We start from the raw sequence: 20,000 nt of genomic DNA, 5'->3' as shown, positions 1-20,000 counted from the left end.
GCGCGCACACATACACACAACACACACGCGCGATGAGCGAGCCGAGATGGACCGGGAGGAGGGAGCGTTGAAACCCGCCGGAGTATTCGACAGGGAACGCCCGTGTCCTGAACTTCGCTAGCGCCCCCCCCGAGTTCGGAGCTAGCTTAGCCGACGGGACCAGCGGCTCGCCGGAGTCACGGCAACGACTCGGGAACGGAGAGCGCCGGGAGGAAAATCAACATCAGCGAACGAGCGTCCGTCCGCCTGGGGACTCTCCGGACCGCAAGCGCACAACTTTTGACACAGAAGTTCATCCGCGAGAACAGACGCTGGTGGAAAAAAGAAGACCTGCAGAAGAGATAAAAGAGAGAAAAAGAAGAAAGAGAGAAGAGGAGAGAGGGAAGGAGAGAAGCACCGGGGCACGTCCTGCCCTGCGGAGCTGAGCGTGCCCAGTCTGCCATGCCGAGGCACGACCCGGTCCTCTCTCACTACCCCCTGGTCTCCCTGCTGCCCTGGCCCCCCAGCCCCTACCCTGCCGAGCTGGAGCCCCCCCTGCTGGAGGGGGAGGATGGGGTGGCACTGCAGAGGTACCAGCCCCGCTCTCCGGACAGCAACCCCCACCCCTGGGTCAGTGAGTCCCCCGTCCCGTCTGGACCTGTGTGTGTGTGTGTGTGTGTGTGTGTGTGCGCGCGTATATCTGTGTATCTGTCTCTCTGCAATGTCCCTCTGAGAGTGGCTCTCAGCATTGTGTGTGTATGTGTATATGTGCCTGTGAGTGTGAGTGTGTGTGTGTGTGTGCGTGTGTGTGCGTGTATGTCTGTGTATCTGTCTCTCTGCAATGTCCCTCTGAGAGTGGCTCTCAGCATTGTGTGTATGTGTGTGTGTGTATGTGTATATGTGCCTGTGAGTGTGTGTGAGTGTCTGTGTGTGTGTGTGTGTGTGTGTGTGTGTGGGAGTGTACATGTTTGTGATTGTGTGTCTGTGCATGTGTGTGTTTGTGATTGCGTGTGTGTGTGTTTGTGATTGTGTCTGTGTGTGTGTGTGAGTGTGTGTGTGTTTGTGATTGTGAGTGTGTGAGTATGTCTGTATGTCTGTCTCTCTGCAATGTTTCTTCAGAGTGGGAGAGTGGTGTATATGTCTGTGTCTGTCTGGTAGTATATGTGTGTGTGTACGTGTGTGTGTTTGTGATTGTGTGTGTGTTTGTGTGTGTGTGAGTGTCTGTGTGTATGTGTGTGTTTGTATGCGTGCATTTGTGATTGTGTGTGTGTGTGTCTATGTGTGTGTGTTTGTGCATCAAAGAAATGCTCATAGAGCATTAAGTACACATTTGGTGTTTAACCTTGATAGGCTTAGGCTAATGATTACATATGACTGTCATAGTTATCACTGTAATACTATCTGCATGTGTCCTGCGGTTTTATTGCTACTTGTCCAGGGATAATAGATGAGATTTCGCTTTACAGCTAATTAAGGGGCAGCCAGGTAGCTGTGCGAATGTCCGTGCCAAGTAAACAGGCAAAGCTGATACATTTTTCCAGTTCGTTCATTAAATGCGGCTGAATTTCCGTTGGTTTTCCTCGCTTGACCGAAAATGAAATGTACCCAAACCCCTGTGATGTTGTGCATCGTTTCCCGCTCGGACAGTCCGTTTCTCTGTGTAGTACCTTCATCCGCTCCCACTGCCTTTTCCCCAGCGAAGGAAACAGCGCCCCCTAGCTGATCACTATCGCCCTGCCATTGGCACAGACGGATGTGTAGCATGAAATCTGTGTAAATGCAGTCCCTTCTCAAAGAAAACTATTTAGTCCAGATCTTTTGAGGCCCCCCGTACCCTTTAGGACCCTGGGTAGCGAGTTCCACTCCCCCAAACCCCCCCACCCCCCCACCCCCGCCACTCCCCACTATGGCACCCCTGGGCATAGCTTGCCAGCGTTTTGTAAATTGTCTGTAATGTAGCCTGCTAACAGGCGTTTGAGGTGTAGCAGTCAGGATGAGGATTAGCTGTTAACAGAAGGCGAAATAGCTGGCGATGGATGCTGCCGCCGGCGGGCCGCTGGGGTGTCGCTGGAGTGCCGACGGCGGTCCGCCAGGCGCTTGCCTGCTGGGGCCCGTGCGGCGGTAGAGCCCAATGGCGGTAGACGCTCTCTCTCTCTCTGTGCACGCACGCTGTCATCTGCCCGCCATCTGCGTCCGTCCTGGGGGGGGGGGGTGGGGACCGCGCGGGGTCAGGGTCCGGGTCGGCCCGGCAGCGGCGGCTCCCTTTGATCTGGCGAGGGGCCGCGCTGGACCGAGCAGCTGGACGGGGTCGCTGGGACCCGCGCGGGGCTCCGAGTCGTAAACAGACGACGAGCCGGTGCTGCGTCAGGGGGTCTCCAGCTCTCGTCCCGGGGGGGGGGGGGGGGGGGGGTGGGGGGGGTGCGGCAGCTGCAGGCGTCCCGTGCGCTTCGGCGCTGGAGCGTTTGATTTCCGTTCAGATCGCCGGCTGGCTGAAGGGGCCGCGCGCCCCGCTTCCTTCCCAGGCCCAAACTGGCTCCGGGTTCAGAGGAAACCGCAAAGGCCTGCAGGCCTGGGGTTCGACACCGAAGGGTGATGTGCTGCTCTCTCAGGGCAGCCATAGTCTCAGTGCAGCGCTAGCCTCAGTGCTGCTCTCTCAGGGCAGCCATAGTCTCAGTGCAGCGCTAGCCTCAGTGCTGCTCTCTCAGGGCAGCCATAGCCTCAGTGCAGCGCTAGCCTCAGTGCTGCTCTCTCAGGGCAGCCATAGTCTCAGTGCAGCGCTAGCCTCAGTGCTGCTCTCTCAGGGCAGCCATAGTCTCAGTGCAGCGCTAGCCTCAGTGCTGCTCTCTCAGGGCAGCCATAGTCTCAGTGCAGCGCTAGCCTCAGTGCTGCTCTCTCAGGGCAGCCATAGTCTCAGTGCAGCGCTAGCCTCAGTGCTGCTCTCTCAGTGCTGCTCTAGTCTCAGTGCAGCACTCTGTGGTGGCAGTGTGAGTGTGCAAGGCAGACTGAAACAGGCCAATCCCTGTGCAGAGCTATTTCACATACACACGCGCGTACACACATACGCACACACACACACACACACACACACATAAGCACACGCACACGCACACGCACACACACACATACAAACACACACATACACACACAAATGCACACATGCACACATATAAATATACACATACACACACATGCACACACAAACATATATATGAACACTCATGCACACGCACACACACACACCACTCAGTCACTCAGAAATAAACACACATACATACACATACACACATGCATACATATTCACACAGACACACACATACAGTACACACAAATATACACATACATATATACAAACAAGGACACACACACATAAATCTATACACACAGACATATACAGACACACACAAATGCACAGTCACACAGTCACACACACACACACACATAGCCCGCTCCAACAATCTGGCCCCACTGCTGTAGGGGTGCATTGTGGGCACTTCACAATGCTTAGAACAGTACGACTGTCCAGCGGTGTTATTGTGGGTGGGGGTGGGGGGGGTGGAGGACAGAGGGGGGTGACGGGGGGGGGGGGGGCTCTCTGAGCGGGAAGCTCGCCCCTGTGCCAGCTCAGCAGTTCCGCCGAGCCGCGAGTCACGCGGAGTCCTGACGCTCTGACCAATAGTGAACCGGCTTTCAGGGAAACCTCGTCATCACTTCCTACGGCTGAAACACTGAGCCAGCAAAACCCCACGCCACCGCGGTACAGCGGCTATGACAACAGCGCAACCAGTACCACGCCACCGCGGTACAGCAGCTATGACAACAGCGCGACCAACACCACCCCACCGCAGTACAGCAGCTATGACAACAGCGCAACCAGTACCACGCCACCGCAGTACAGCAGCTATGACAACAGCGCAACCAGTACCACGCCACCACAGTACAGCAGCTATGACAACAGCGCAACCAGTACCACGCCACCACAGTACAGCAGCTATGACAACAGCGCAACCAATACCACGCCACCGCGATACAGCGGCTATGACAACAGCGCGACCAACCCAACGCCACCGCGGTACAGCAGCTATGACAACAGCGCAACCAACTGCGCACATGGACTGTGTGGTGTACGGTGTATGGGGACTCTGTGTGTGTACCTGTGCACATGTGTGTTGTGTGGGAAACGCATTGTGTGTACACGACGTATAAGCTGTGTGTGTGTATGTGTGTTGTGATGTGAATACGCTGTGTATCTCTGTATGTGTTATGCGTAACGTATATGCTGTGTAACCTCCTGCTGGGTGTGTGTGTGTGTGTGTGTGTTGTATGTGATGTGCATGCTGTGTGTGTGTGATGGGGTTTCCTCAGTCTTATCTGACATCCTGGCTTGCTCCTCTCTCCTCCACACACATGGCAAAGTTTCCGAGTATTGTTCCTCAGAGAGGGGGGAAGAGAGAGAGAGATAGGGAGAGGGAGTGAGAGAGAGGGCCAGAGAGAGGGATGGACAGAGAGAGAGAGAGAGAGAGAGAGAAAGTTAAGAGCACAGCAGTATTAGTCATAGAGCATAGAGGGGCAGCCTAGCTCTCCTCGTATCTCGAAGGTTCTGCACGCATCGGAGAGGAATCCCGTCCACAGGCTAAACGCCCTTTGCCGTGTGACACAGTTAAAACGTGTGTGTCTCTTATTAACCCCTAAACCACGTTTTCCCCCTGGTCTCTCACTTTCACCCAGCAGGCTGGTTCCTCGTTCCGTTTTATTCCTCCTTCTCTCTTCTGTTCCTCTTTCGCTGTCTTTTTTAATTTCGTCCGCTCATCGTTTTCTTTCAGGCCCTGTGCAAGGAGTTTCCCTTCTTTCGCTGTCAGATTAGTAAGTTAATTTTTCAAAAAACTTTAACTTCTCCATGAGGTTAAACAAGTTTTATAGCTAACTGAAACCGTCCCTGTCAGCTTTTATAAGCTGTTTTGAATATACAGGGACTTGGGCTGTTTGTATTTTAACAAAATGGCTGGGCATCCTCTCCTTATCCCTAACCCCCCCCCTCCCCCTCCCACCCGGTTTTTTTTTCTTTTTTTTTTTTTCCTCTGCTCCTTGGAGTATCTGAGGTACTGTTATGCAAGCGACCAGGACGGTTATAAACAGGTAATTGGGCTAATCCATTTTAATGGTCCTGTTTTCCTTGGTGATGAGGGTTGGGCAAAGTCCTCCCACAGCTGCGTGAATTCTCAGGTATTTCAAGTCACTGTGAACCACAGGAGTCGTAAAAAAAAAAAATAGAGGAGTGCTTAGCCATGCCTTGCAGTATATGTATATGTATATGTATATATCGTGCCTGCAATCTGGAAAAGTCCGGACTGAACAGTCGAGTGGCTTGGCGCGGAAGGTCAGTGAACTCCGGCACAGGGTTGCATTCGCTCAGCAGATTCCTGCAGTTCTCCCCAATAGACCACGAGGTCGATGCGATGTGGGTCGCCATAGTTACGCAAACAGTATACCGCAGATCGCCTTCGAACGCGAGGGAACGTGATTCTCCGACCGCGGACGCACAACAGAAAGCCACTTGCTTCGCACCGCCCCTCTCTCCAAAGTCCATTTTTTCAGCCTCTGGGGATTGATCTGAAGGATTATGATTGAGGAGAAACGGCGTGTGATCTTAGTTTTATGGCGCTTCTTTAAAGACTTGTTTTTTAAAAAAGATTTTCGTGCATCACTGACCCATAACCCTGCAGGGTGCGTGGAGTCCGTGTGCTCATATTGCCCTTTGGTCTGGTTATTTCTCACTTAATAACTCTGAGCAGAATCTACTGAGCTCATGTGTTCTCCGAGTGGATATTCTCCCCCTCAGGTGTTTTAATATTAGGATCTGAAGTAAGGCAATTACTCACTACAGTCATAACTTTCAAAATGGCCACGTTCGGTGTCACGGTACATTTATATATGTGCGTTAAAAAAACCCAAGATAAAGATATTCTCACTGACTGGTACAGCCATATCTGTACCTAAATATGTGTCTTTCTATGGTGTTTGAGTACGTTTTGCACAGAATTGCAGGCTGGGGTGGTGGTGCCAGCTATTGGAGAAGCAGTCATTCGGTTCAGTCGATCATGTTTACTGGCACAATGGAGTTCGGCTTATAGGCTTTAGGGCTGAGAGAGAAAAGCACCGAGCTCACACACAATCTCTCTATTCTCCCACTATTCTCTCCGGCCTGCTCACACAGCTACAGTCACCCGCATGTCAAGGTCAGAGGTCAAGTGGATAAAGGGTAAAAGGGGGGGGGGGATTGGGTGGTACAGTTAGGCTCTTCAGTCATTGGTGATGTCACAGAGGTCTTTGTGTGGGCATGAGAGCCTGGCATTTCCTCGCCAGGGGACCGGGGGTGAATACTGAGCGTCCAGCTGCGGAATTGCGTTATCGGAGTCATATCCCTGGGAATTGGGTTGGATGGGCCACGATCGCGTGGAAGCTCAATAGATGGGATATTGTCCCACCCCATCCCCTTACCCCCCCCCCCCCCGTGCTCACATCTGGCCCAACAGTGTAACACCACAGGGTAGAAACCCAGCTGGGGACAGCGGGACATTGACCCGGACAGAGAGCCGAGGTGGGGTGGGGCTTTGGCCAAACACAGGTGCTCTTTGGTACCAAAATGTGGGTGTACAGTCCCACCTGTGCAGAGTCACCTCTTCTGTTCTCTCTGCCCCTCCAGAATCATCACCCCCCCCCACCCCCCACCCCAAGGCTCGCTCTATGGGGTGGTTGTGAAAAAAGAGAAATCCCTCAAAAACATCCCCTCCCCTCCCTCCCACCCCACAGGCCCTGATCCTAGTCATGTGTCCTGGCTTACTGGAGAAGTAGGAGGGGAGGAGGAGGAGGAGGAGGAGAAGGCCAGGACGGGGAGTACTAGGAGGGGGGGTAGGACAAAAGGCTGAACTGAGGTCCGGCGGCGTGGGTGGAGTTCAGGCCAGCGAGCACGTGAGCGACAGACCTGGCAGAGCATGCGGTGAACGTCTGTGAGCCGCGACGCGTCTGTCTGAAGCGCTGCCAGAAAGTTCCGCGCAGTCGGTTCTATTTCAGTTCATTCAACCCGGGCTAACAAAAATTTCAGTTCACGAGTTGGGGGGAAAATGGGCATAATGTTCTGTGTGAAATCTTTGAAGTGACAAATTGAATTTGCAGTCCGTTTTTCTGAATTGATGGAAATGGCATTGACCCCAACCCCAACCCTGACTGCCAGTAACAAGCAATAATGTGGATGTAGAAGTGGGACGTTTTCTCCTATTGGGGGAAAATGCAAGCTGAGACTGTGTTTTATCTGTGGGTTAATGCATATTGTTATTGTATTATTATGGCAGTGAAGGAGACGTGTTTAATATTATATATTAAATATTAAAGTTAGCTAATGCTTGCGAACACATTTACACCTTTTCTGTTTACCACAAATGTTTGCCACTGTTAGCAAACAGTCTGAAATGATAGATTGTGACAAACAAAAATGAGTTCAAAAGGAGAAAATGTCAAGAGAACTTAAAACATTAATGTGATTATTTTTTTCTTGGTTACGACAAAACAATCTGTGGACTCACAGAGAAAATTGTTCTCCTTGTTGTCTCATTCATCTTAATTAAATCAAATTCGTAGGCGCACAAAACAGAAAATCCGATTTAAAGGAGTTTAACAGCAAATGTTAAACTACAGCACAACGTCGTTTGCGTCGAAGGTTTGCCTTGTTGAGTGCAACTATTCATCGGGAATGACTGTGAACTAAAACTGTAGGTGGCATAATCAATATGAATGATTGCTCGGTTAAGCGAATCGTGGCTCAATGGGAATGGTTAAGCTACAGTAGGTAGCTCAGTAGGTATAACGAATAATAGCTGAATGATTCCGCCTAGATTTTTAGGATGTGTTACGCCATATTTTAAGGATGTCCGTGTTATTGGCGTGGATGGTGGTTCATTGGCCGGGGGAATTAGGTAACGTCTCCAGTCTTTTAGGGAACAGATGGCCGCCCCTCTCACTGCAACAGGAGGTCATATTGGCAGCGTCTCTCGTGTTAATTACAGCTTATTAGCAGGGGGTCACTGGCGGGGCCGCCGAAAACACACCCAAATGGCTGCTCGCGGTGCCTGTAAACAACTGATACGCGCGCGTCCCTAAAACACAATGCTGGACCGTCCGTTTCGTTCTGGCGCCCTCCCAGCAACGGCAACGCAGTAAACACGGGCTACGCGGGCTGCGGGGTTCTCTTGATTACCGGTGAGCACAGCTGAGATCGCTTGCCGACGGCGACACACGCTGCGTCCTTCACAAACCTATCTTTCGTCTGACATCTTAAACAGACTGCTGTCCCAGCCATAATCCCTGCAGGGCCTCCTGTTTGAAGATTAATGGGCAGGTTTATGTCGTCCACATGACGCATAACCACGAGAAACCTTCACCGAGACAAAAACGAGTGTTGAAACCTATCGAAGGTCAGATCTTGAGGGAGAGGGAGAGAAAGGGTAGAAATGTGGTTAAGGAAAGGGAACAGGTGACACTTTGTGGGGGGCAGGGAGTCAAACTGTTTCTCTGTGGGACTGCAGGTCTGGACAGACAGACAGACAGACTGCAAACCGGGAGAAGAACAGGTGTTTAGATTAGGCACGGCATAGTTTCGAATTCATTCTAAATGGGAACAACTACTGGTGCCCTTGAACAAAACTGTGGATTTGTTAATTCGTCAGTATTTCCTGTAGGCTGTGTACGCTTGCAAAGTCACTCGGGGTCGTCGCCTAAAGCCATAAAACGGCACCAATTTACAGCCATGGCAAACAAAGATATTACAGACTGCCCCCTGCTGGGCATAATACCTCAGAGGTGATATCTCCCAGCCCTCAAACACACAGGCGCACACACGCAAATCTGCTTGAGCAGGAAACTGTGTTTTTAGAATTCAGGGAAGTGAGTCTCGGCTGAGTTTCTGACTCCAGTTAAAGAGATGCTGACAGCGGCTTCCTCAGCACTGGTTTCTAGAATCACGAAATTTCCGCACATGACGCACTTCGATTCGAGTTCACTGCTGACGACTTCGCATTTAAGGGAAATGATCCGTATTTATACGAATGAATAAGCGTTTTGTTCCATGACAACCGGACAGGACTTCTCTTTGAAAAAAATAAAAAAACGATTTCAAAATTCTGTGGAACCAGTGATTATATGAACTTACGATTTGGGAGCTAAATTCACAGTGATTAAGTTGCAGGTCTTATACACGACAAATTGTCCACCACGAAGGAGTATGCTTTACTCTCATGGGCCACATTTGATTTTTATTGGATGTGTATGATGGCATGGCATGGTGGTGTAGTGGACAGCACTGTCACCTCACAGCAATATGAAGCCTGTGTTCTTGTGGGTTTCCTCCCACAGTCCAAAGACATGCTGGTTAGACTAACTGGAGAGCCAAAATTGCACACAGGTATGAGCGTGTGAGCGAATGAGTGTTGTCTGTGCCCCATGATGGACTGGTGACCTGTCAAGGGTGAATTCCTGCCTCTCACCCAATGCGTGCTGGGATAGGCTCCAGAACCGCCCCCCCCCCCCCCCCACGCACCCACTGCTACCCTGACCAGGAATAGACGAGTTAGATGCATGAACTCTGTTAAGAGTTGAATTAGCACTGAACATTTTATTATCTACTGCAACTGAGTTGTTTTGTAGCTGTTTTATCTGAGAATGTATAATGTGTAATATTTTGCATATGTGGTGTTGGATTGTATTTTACGATGCAATATCTCCTTGTTGCTTGTCTTGGCCAGGGCTCCCTTGTAAAAGAGACAGGCATCTCAGTGGGACTCAGCTGATTGAATAAAGGAGAAGTACATAAAAAATGGTTCTTAAGCTCTGGTTAAGTCTGAGGCTGCGTGAGAACAGTGCTGTCAGACGTGCTGGTCTGCTCATTCTCGCACCCCAGCCTGCTGATCCAGAGCAGGGTAGGGTACCTTCATGCTCCTCCACACAAGCCCCCCCCATCCTGGTTGAGGATATCCTTGCTTTACTGGAGTCATCTGTTGGTCAGCCTTCTTCCAGCCCTCTTCCTGGACAGCTACCTAATCCTGTAGGTTCTTGTTTGAATCATATTTTGGCACAACTGCTTCCACTAATTAGCAGCTCAATTATATCACTAGCTGTTGAATGAGGTGCGCTTGTTAGGGTTGGACTGAAAACCTACCGGACAGTAGATAGGGTTAGGGTTGGGCAGCCCTGCTCTAGCTGTTGGATGAGGTGTGGCTTTGTTAGGTTTTCAGTGAAAACCTACAGGACGGTAGATCTCCAGGAGCAGGGTTGGGCAGCCCTGCTCTAGCTGTTGAATGAGGTGCGCTTTGTTAGGTTTTCAGTGAAAACCTACCGGACAGTAGATCTCCAGGAACAGGGTTGGGCAGCCCTGCTCTAGCTGTTGAATGAGGTGTGCTTTGTTAGGTTTGGAGTGTAAACCTACTGGACAGTAGATCTCCAGGAGCAGGGTTGGGCAGCCCTGCTCTAGCTGTTGAATGAGGTGTGACTTTGTTAGGGTTTCAGTGAAAACCTACCGGACAGTAGATCTCCAGGAGCAGGGTTGGGCAGCCCTGCTCTAGCTGTTGAATGAGGTGTGGCTTTGTTAGGGTTTCAGTGAAAACCTACAGGACGGTAGATCTCCAGGAGCAGGGTTGGGCAGCGCTGCTCTAGAGCCTGCATTCCCGCTACAGCGCTGTCAGTCAGCCGGTTTCCGTAGCGCCCGGCGGTCGGCGGTCAGCGGTCAGGTGTGAGGACAGCGGGAACGGCGGTGCCGAGCAGGAAGCGGGCAGGAAGTGGGACAGGAAGCGGACAGGAAGCGGGACGTTTCCTGGAACGCACGGCTTCCCGGCGGCGTGCGTCATGACACAGCGCCGCTCCCGCATTTCGTCCCGCGCCGCGTCTCTCCGCGGCTCCGGGAACACGGGGGCGGGGCGGGGCGAGGCGACGGACCCCCGAAACAGTCTGGGCTGAACTCCGTCAGACAGACAGAATTTTAAAGACACCTTTATTGACGACTCCTTTACGTTAATACATCTGGGTCATATGAAAAGCTATGTGCAACCAGAAACAAAAAATAAGACAAAAACAAAAACAAAACAAAACACAAAACACCACAAACCAAACCAAAACATTTCCAACTAGACAACAAAATATCAGAAAACAAGAGACAGACAGAGAGAGACAGAGATGAGTGGGCTGCCCTTCAGCGAGGTTTACAAAGTCTTTTCAGGACCCAAAAGTGAAATAGCACTTGAGGCAGCACTGCTGGAATCACCCCAACCGGACAAATGCCCTCCTCTCTGTAATATAACATTTATCTTCCAATAGCCAAGCCTCACTGCGGCAGCGGTCTCTCCCACTGCTGCCGTTCGGTGAGTTTCTGTGTGTGTGTGTGTGTGCATGCTGGCAGCACTGTTATTGCCTCCAGAACTCGTCATGTTTATATTTGAGCATTAAGCTGAGGCTCCTATGCAGTGCCCCATCGAGGACTCAAACTCTGGGTTATAAGCTGCAGGCCCAGTTCAGTGCGGGCTGCCCCTGAGGTCGAAGCAGTGCGCAGTTGGTGCAGCGCAGATCACTGCTACACGCTGCCATTGCAGTTGACTTTGAGTGATGCCAGTGATGTAACAGCCAATATGAAAAGCCTTGCGTCTGAGCTGACATTAGGTAGGGCAACTGCACAGGGAGATGACATCATCTCTCCCCCCTGGATAACAGCTGGCCTCTTGGGAGGCACAGGGGGTCGTGACCTTTCCCATGGAAGAGTGATGCTTCCCAGACCCCCAAAGATGGATGAGCAGGGCCAGGCTCACCAGCCTGGGAACTGGCCCAAAACCAGGAGGAGAGGGTGGGCTTCCCTGAACCCCCTGCGCGAGCCCCTGGGTCAGCTGGCGCCCGTGCGGCTCGGGATCAGGTCCTCTGGGTAGTGTTCTGGAACGTCAGAACGTTGCCAATGGCAACGCGCAAGTTAGCGGCCCGTGATGTGACGTTGTGTGACGATTTACGCGATTTGTTTTATTTTTTTAATCTAGCAATGGGTTTACGAGTGTGACATGGTTCTTGGGTGGCGCAGTTAACCTAGATTTGGTGATGTTCCATGCTTGCTATCTCTGGTCTGGGAGTGTTTTACTCAGATTTGTGTCACTGTTGCGCATGCAATACACAACGTCATTATGTTCTCTTGCATCTCTAGCAAGTCACTCTAGAAAAAGAGCGCTTGGTGAATGCGATGTCTGTGGACTCAGCGGGGAATTCAGACAGTCAGATTTCATAGCTTTGCTTGTTCTTGTCCCTGCAATTGTGCTGACAACGACGGTTTAAAAGCCAAGAATCAGTGACGGGATCCCTCAACCCACACACTGACACGCTCCAGTTACATCAGTAAAGTTATCTTCCAGTCACAACCGCGGATTTCCAATCAAAGTCGATCATGCAAAGGCTTCGTCGGCTCAATGCCGGTTAATCTTAACAAATCAGCGCAAAAACAAAAAAAACTTTTCGCGCACATTTCCAAACAAAGGGGCGATAAAACACCGTCGCATAAAACTGCACATTTGCCGTTTCGTCGGCGCGCACAATAGTGTATATCCAAACTACCAACAGCAGAACAAAAGTTGAAAACAATTACACCAGACCCCCAGAACACCCCGTCACAGCGTCTTTTCTTTCAGCTGTGTGAAAAAAACGAGAAAGGAAAAAAGGGGGAAGAGGGGGGGACTGTGAGTTCAGCGGGGCGGAGCTCCCTCATTCACTAACGGGGAGACGGAGGGAGAGCCGAGGATATTGAAAGAAGTGAGGAGGAGGTGCCGGAGCGGGGGCCAAACAGACAAGAGAGTTGTGACGGATTGTACGTGTCTACTGGGGGAGAAAGGATTTACCGAGGAGGATTTTTTTTAACGCCGTAGTGGATGCTATTTGTTGGTTGGAAATCTTGAAATACTTCACCCGTCTGGGCGGACTTGTGGCTGGAACACGGATGCGGCTCGCGGACCATGAAAGAAGCGCTTACGATGAAATTCGCCTGGAAAGCTAAGATGGTAAAGGCGCTGCCGTTCAATGCAATGTATATAATAAGACCGACGAAGGTTTGCGGTCTCTGACTTTATGCTCTTTGAGATAAGCCTGTACGAGTGGTGGAGGGATACTGGGAAAATTGCGGATAAAGAAAGGTTAAGGGAGAGGCGGGGTTAAAAGCAAACATTTAGATTAAAAAAAAAAAATTATCATTCGAAGTTATTTAATTCTTCGTATGAATGCAGGGCTTTAAATAACGCTTTGTTTATTGTGATGTTGGTGGCTGAGAACGCCATTGTTTAAAACTATAAATATGCCCCGTTAAGTTGGACCAATCAAAATGAAAACTTTTGTCCAGCGGCTGCGGGATAAACACAATAGGGAGCCGATCAGTGTAAAGAGTTTAGTGTGTCGTTATTTTGGGTGCATTGTTTCACATACTGCTGATTAACAGGAATACTTATGATTTAGCCCTGCGAGGCTGATATTAATTTTTTCCCCCCATAGCATCTTTAAATTATGATACACACGATAAACGCAACAAGTTTGGTACTAAGCAAACTGACAAATTTGTCTTTATATCTGATAGTTCACTCGCAGCGTATTCAGGGACACATTTTAAACGTTGTGAAAATAGTCGTATTAAATTGATTACAACGCCGTAACTATCTGGTACGATTTTGTGAGTAATTATCTTGGCGTCCAGTTGAAACGGAATTAGCCTGTTATTGTCTTTCCGAGTTATTTTTTCTAAACATGCCGACAACGTGTTTCGTGATGATGTGTATTATGAATTTTATGGAGGTGGAAGGAAACAATATTTTTTTATCCTCCCAGTTAATCTGCGTCTGTTGGAAAATGACCGATGGTATTTTTCCAGTAAGCGTCGCTGCACAGACCGTGAGATTACCCCCCTTAACGACTGAGCGGACAGAGTTTAAAACCCACTTTAAAACCGTTTATGCGCAGCACAAAGAGTTGGGATCTCTGCAGACTGTGGGCTCAGCAGGGTCGGTCAGAGAGCAACAGGACCTCCTGCTTTTGTTTTTGAGCGCGGACTGCGTGACTCACTGGAAGAGGTATTTATGCCCCGGCACTGTACAGGAAACGGTTGGATATACAGGCATACAGACGGCCCCGTTTAATTTCCAGAGGTCACCGTTTTCCACCGTCCTCCAGATGTGTGTACCTTATCAATGGAGATGACCCACTGCAGAAAAGTAAATAAATAAATAAATGCACCTTAACCTTGGTCACCACCTTGAAGGGGGACCACTGCCTGTGTAGATTATTGGTTTGTCTCCTAAATGAACCGCTCAGCAACCAGAGATAGCTGTGTTTCTCAGAGCCCTGGAGGGATTTTTGGCTCTAAACCTTAAAGGGGGCTGCGGTAACATTGATCTTTGACCTCTGTCCGTTGCCTCTGCACACCAGGAGAAAGTGAGCATCCTTAGGGTCAGGCTTCCCTGGTAGAGAGTGGCTGATTCCTGTTAGTGGGTTTGGTTTCTCCTCTCAGTGGCTATGCCCCTCTCTGTGCTCTATCTCTCTCTGCTCCTATGGCGAGCGTGAAGCGTGCCGTCCTCTTGCTGTTGTGTGTGTGTGTGGTGAGCGTGCATGTGTGCCTGTGACTCGTTTGGACTGTGTGGGTTGCATGCGCGAGTGCGAACTGGCGCGTGCCTGTCGTGTGTGTGCGTGCGTGTGTGTGTGGATCTGTGTGTGTGTGTGTGTGTGTGTGTGTGGATCTGTGTGTGCGTGCGTGTGTGCACGTAATGTGGGTTAAATTTTAGACTGGGGTCTGGGTGTTATTTACTTTCTGGCTGTCAAAGCTCTGACCCAAACCCCCCCCCCCCCCCAAAGTGCTGTACTGTCCCACGCCAGCCGTGATCTCAGTCTGGGGTGTAGGGAACAAGCGTGGGCGGGCGGTGGAGCGGGAGGGGAGGAGTTGGGGAGGAACGGCAGTGGGAGGCGGGACGCTGTAGTTCTCCTCTCTGTCTCACGCGGGACCAGGAGACTGTTTTGTGGAGCCGGCCTGTCCCGTTGGCACAATCAACACCCCCCCCCCCCCCAATTCCTCCCATCTCACACAATTGCAGCCATATGCCCCCGTCCCCCCTCCTGCCAGCCGCTTTTCTTTCCACACGTGTTTATTTACAGATTTTGTCCCCCCCCTACCCCCCCTCCCCCGCGATTGTTGTCGTTGGAAACAAAAATGAGTGCTTTTTTTTGTATTTTTGGTGTTGCTTCACAGACTTGTTAAAAGACCATTGTTGAAGAGATGTGTTTGGAGTTGTAACACTAACCGTCTGTGCCCCCCCCCCCTTTTCCCCACAGAGCTCAGTGCAGGACTGGGGAGAGGAAGTGGAGGAGGGGGCCATATACAATGTGACACTGAAGAGGGTTCAGATCCAACAGGCCGCCAACAAGGGAGCAAGATGGCTGGGGGTGAGAGGGCCCTGCTGCATCACTCTCTACACCCCAGTGCGCAATAAATAAATCCACACAAACACACCTGTTCCTACAGCGCAGTGCTCCCTGGATGCACACGCGTGCACCATGCATGCATGCATGTGCACACACACACACACGCACGCGCACTCACACACACGCACACGCACAAAGTTTACATTAACTTACATTGTAAGTTCTTCTTGCTCCTTGACCCTTTAAGGTGCGAGGTCACAAATGTTTGATTTAGAATGTTCTGATCTGAGCATTCTAACGCACGATGTAACAATCGCTGCTGGTGTTTTGAAATCAGTGGAGTTCTAGACCTTCATTCAATGAATTTTGAAAAAAAAAAAAAAAAACGTATTCTTCAAAGGGTTAATGCGTGGCGATTAAGTAGAATAGAATAAATGGGCTAAATAGAATGGCTGAAGGGAGCGATGACCGAGCACCTGAATACGCTGCAGATCTTTTAAACCCCGGCCGCTGGAATCAGAACCGAGTGAGATCATGTGTTTGCTGTGAGCGCCTCCAGACTCTTTAACAGTCTGCCAAGCGACATTGGGGCTGCACAGCCTATCACGTATTTCAACGTTGTCTTTTTAAATTTTAAATGTGTGTTTCCTCTGATTACCTGGTTCTTAAAGGTCCTTGTTTTTTACATGGGTGTTCAGTGATTTTTATAGTGCCTGGATTTTTGACTTGCTTTCTTGTTGTAGCTTTATGAATGATGTATATAAAAGTATCGTTATCATAATTATTGTTGGAGTAATAATAATAATAATGGTTGCGCACTCTAAAGAAATAGAATTATTATTTATGTCTGAGACATGATCCGGCCCATGTCTGTAACCAATTGCGCACATACACATTAAATGACTCGCACAATAATACAAAAAAGCAAATACAACACAACCACACACCAGACTTTCCACGATGCACAATGGGAGAGGTGGAGTGTATCATTGGCCCGCTGTCACTGAGAATCTTCCGGATACAGGGAGAGAGGAACAGAGAGTGCTCTCCAGAAAACTGCTGAGAAAACAACTCTTTCTCCGACCGGCAGCCGCACGAGCCAGTCGCCGAGCCTGGCCTTTGATTGGAGCTTAATCAGGCTTATTGCCCGGCTGTTTCTTTGTCTTTGAGAGGGAGAGCTGGCTGTGCAGAACTCTGTTTCTATGGCGTTTTTGGATTTGGAAGGCCGTAGTTCTCTTTGTATGTGGGAGAGACCCTGGGTCTGACGTTGTTGCTGAGTATGTTTATCTTGGAGGTAGGGAGAGATTTTTTTCTTTTCCTTCAGGAAACCAAACTGGGGGGGAAACTTCTAGTTTAGCTAGATATGCGTTCTCCATGGTCTTTTCTGTGACCAGCTGATCGCCTCTAATGTCTGAAACAGGCGCGCTGTTCAAGGTGGAGGTGCTCGTGCTATTCGTGAGACTAGATCAGTGGATTGCCGATCGACCCGATTGCTGTCAGTGGCACAGGGTGCTTAATGGCAGAGGAGATGACCAATAAGAAGGGAACATTGTCTGACAGTAGCAGCGTATCGGACTCTGTCGATCACTGTGCGCGTGTGTACATGCGTGTGTGTGTGCGCGCTCGTGTGTGTGTGGCCTGTTTTTCAGCTTGTGCATCGTGAGCTTTGGGGTCCAGGATGGTGCTGTGTGTGATTTATTTTACTTTTAGCTGCTCAGCACATTGCTGTCCTAGCGAACGGTGCCAGAAAGCCAGCTGCACCCAGAAACGCGCTCTCCCCTCTCTCCCCTGTTTGACGACTGTTTTGGAGCAGGAGAAATGGGCCGGGGAGGGGGGACAGGGCAGGGGGGGGCGGAGTGCCGTTTGATTGAAAGCAGATTGTGCCGCTTCCTGTTGTAGCGTGCTAGCAGCAGCACCACGGGCTCGTGCTCTCTCCCTCTCTCTCTCTCTCTCTCTTTCTTTTCTCTTTCGCTCTCTCTTTTTATTTCTTTTTCCTCTTTTTTCTATCTCCCTCCCTGTCTATTTCTCTGTTATTTCCCACTTTCTCTAACTTTCTCTTAACTTGCTTTCTTCCCCCCCCCACCCCCGCTACAAACATTGTTACAACAGTTACACAACAGCAGGACACATCTGTGCAGAGACTGAGTATTAATTTGTCTTCTGTCTCTCTCTCCCTCCTCCTTTTTCTCTCTATCTCTCTCTCTCTCTCTCTCCTGGTTCTTTTGCTCTGCCGTTTCCTCTCTGCCCCCCCCCCCCCCCCCCCCCCTCGCCAGGTGGAGGGGGACAGGCTGCCCCCCGGTCACACGGTCAGCCAGCTGGAGACCTGTAAGATCAGGAGCATCCGGGCGGGGACGCTGGAGCGGCTGGTGGAGACGCTGCTCACCGCCTTCGGCGACAACGACCTGACCTACGCCAGCATCTTCCTGTCCACGTACCGCGCCTTCGCCGGCACCGCCGCCGTGCTGCGCATCCTGCTCGACAGGTACGGCGCCGCCGAGCCGCCGGCCGCGAAAAAAACACCAGAGGTTCTGCGCAACTGCGCAACTGCGCATGCAGCCGGAAAAACGCTGCAGAACTGCGCAACTGCGCATGCAGCCGGAAAAACGCTGCAGAACTGCGCAACTGCGCATGCAGCCGCAAAAACGCTGCAGAACTGCGCAACTGCGCATGCAGCCGCAAAAAAACGCTGCAGAACTGCTCAACTGTGCATGCAGCCGCAAAAACGCTGCAGAACTGCGCAACTGCGCATGCAGCCGCAAAAAAACGCTGCAGAACTGCGCAACTGCGCATGCAGCCGCAGAAACGCTGCAGAACTGCGCAACTGCGCATGCAGCCGCAGAAACGCTGCAGAACTGCGCAACTGCGCATGCAGCCGCAGAAACGCTGCAGAACTGCGCAACTGCGCATGCAGCCGCAGAAACGCTGCAGAACTGCGCAACTGCGCATGCAGCCGCAGAAATGCTGCAGAACTGCGCATGCAGCCGCAGAAACGCTGCAGAACTGCGCAACTGCGCACGCAGCCGCAGAAACGCTGCAGAACTGCGCAACTGCGCACGCAGCCGCAGAAACGCTGCAGAACTGCGCAACTGCGCACGCAGCCGCAGAAACGCTGCAGAACTGCGCAACTGCGCATGCAGCTGCAGAAACGCTGCAGAACTGCGCAACTACGCATGCAGCCGCAACAACACTGCGGGTTCTGCCGGGAGGTTAGACTTTAGACGTTCGACTTGAGACCTTATTGTCCTCAAGGGGAAATTCCTTTCCACAGCACTGTACCCAACAGACAACGGTACATGCAACAGCACACAGTAACAGCACACACTGACAGACAGCAGTGCACCCTCAGGCCTGGTCAGAGAGGCCTGTTGTTCGAGGCGGCTGTGGCTGCGGGGATCAGGCTTTTCCCAAAGCGAGCCCGGGTCTGTGCGACTGCGTGCGCGTGCGGCCGCAAAGACACTGCAGGTTGCGCTGGAGGCGCTGCAGAACTGCACAGGCGGCTGCATGCATCGCTGATCTGCGACTCAGTGAGCTGCGTGTGTCAGTCAGCAGTGTGTGTGTGTGTCAGTGACTTTTGTTATTGTCAGTGACTTTTAGAATTGTGCAAAGAAGCAGGATTATGTGGCGAGAGGAGGATATCAGGGAGGATTTTTTTTCGTAAAATCGGTCGTGCATGGCACGTCTCGCCTGGTCGTTCTGTGGAGGCAGAGGGGCGTGTGTGGGGGGCGTTCACATTCAGGGCTGACGCAGTGCTGGATGCCCTCCAGGCTGGGGTAAACGATGAGCCGGGAGGGGGGCGAATAGCCTCGTCGCTGTCGTTCTGTGTTCTTTTGTTCTGGTGTGTACGCGAGCGCTCCCGGCGGTGCAGAGCGAGGGCAGCGGCGGGCGGTGATCACTAATCACTGACACGGGGCCTCGGCTGCTGGGACTGCGGCTCTCAGACTGCTGGAGAGGAAATCTGTCTCCTACGTCAGCCTGATGCAGTTGGGCTGTGTTGGAATCCCAAGAATACACTTGCGTTTGCCAACGCATGTGCTGCAGTAATAAATCTCTCTCTCTCTCTCTCTCTCTTTCTCTCTATCCCTCTCTCTCTCTCTCTCTCTTTCTCACTCTCTCTATCCCTCTCCCTGTCTTTCTATCCCTCTCTCTCTCTCGCTCTCTCCCTCTCTGTCGCTCTGCAGGTATGGGTGTTTGGAGGACAGTGAGGAGGAGGATGGACAGGTCAGGTCTTCTGAGAACAAGGGAGAAGTCAGGAAGTAAGTGTCCGGACGCTTATGAACTCAACAGACTGTGTGTAACTAACAGCTTTCATCTCCAGGTCTTTCATTAAAGGGCTCTACATTGTAGTCTGGGGGGTGAAGAGACTCCCCTCAGCCACCACAAATTTGTAGCATCCAAATATGGTGATGGGCGGCAGCCATTTTGTGCCAGAAACCTGTCTGCGCGTCAGGCTGTCCTGTGCTCCGTGCTGACCCATCGCGTGTGTTTTTCCTCATGTCTGAGTCTCGGTTCTGCCCTCCCCCGATGGCTGTGTTTGACGCGGGGGAGTCACAGGCGGGGAG

The 20,000-nt window shown here is 51.2% G+C and overlaps 1 protein-coding gene across 1 annotated transcript in view; it reads left to right on the top strand.

Moving 5' to 3' along the window:
• rgl1 (ral guanine nucleotide dissociation stimulator-like 1) overlaps nt 1-20,000 on the top strand; it is a 31,485-nt gene that overhangs the window by 114 nt on the left and 11,371 nt on the right. Inside the window, 4 exon segments of the mRNA XM_064330424.1 lie at nt 1-609; nt 15,352-15,462; nt 17,715-17,923; nt 19,620-19,694. The exon segment at nt 1-609 is cut by the window's left edge and continues 114 nt beyond it. Coding sequence (XP_064186494.1) covers nt 442-609; nt 15,352-15,462; nt 17,715-17,923; nt 19,620-19,694 — 563 coding nt within the window. The 5' untranslated portion in view covers nt 1-441.

This window comes from Anguilla rostrata, chromosome 4 (genome assembly GCF_018555375.3).
Source record: "Anguilla rostrata isolate EN2019 chromosome 4, ASM1855537v3, whole genome shotgun sequence".
NCBI lineage: Eukaryota > Metazoa > Chordata > Actinopteri > Anguilliformes > Anguillidae > Anguilla > Anguilla rostrata.
This window is presented reverse-complemented; position numbering and strand designations above follow the sequence as displayed.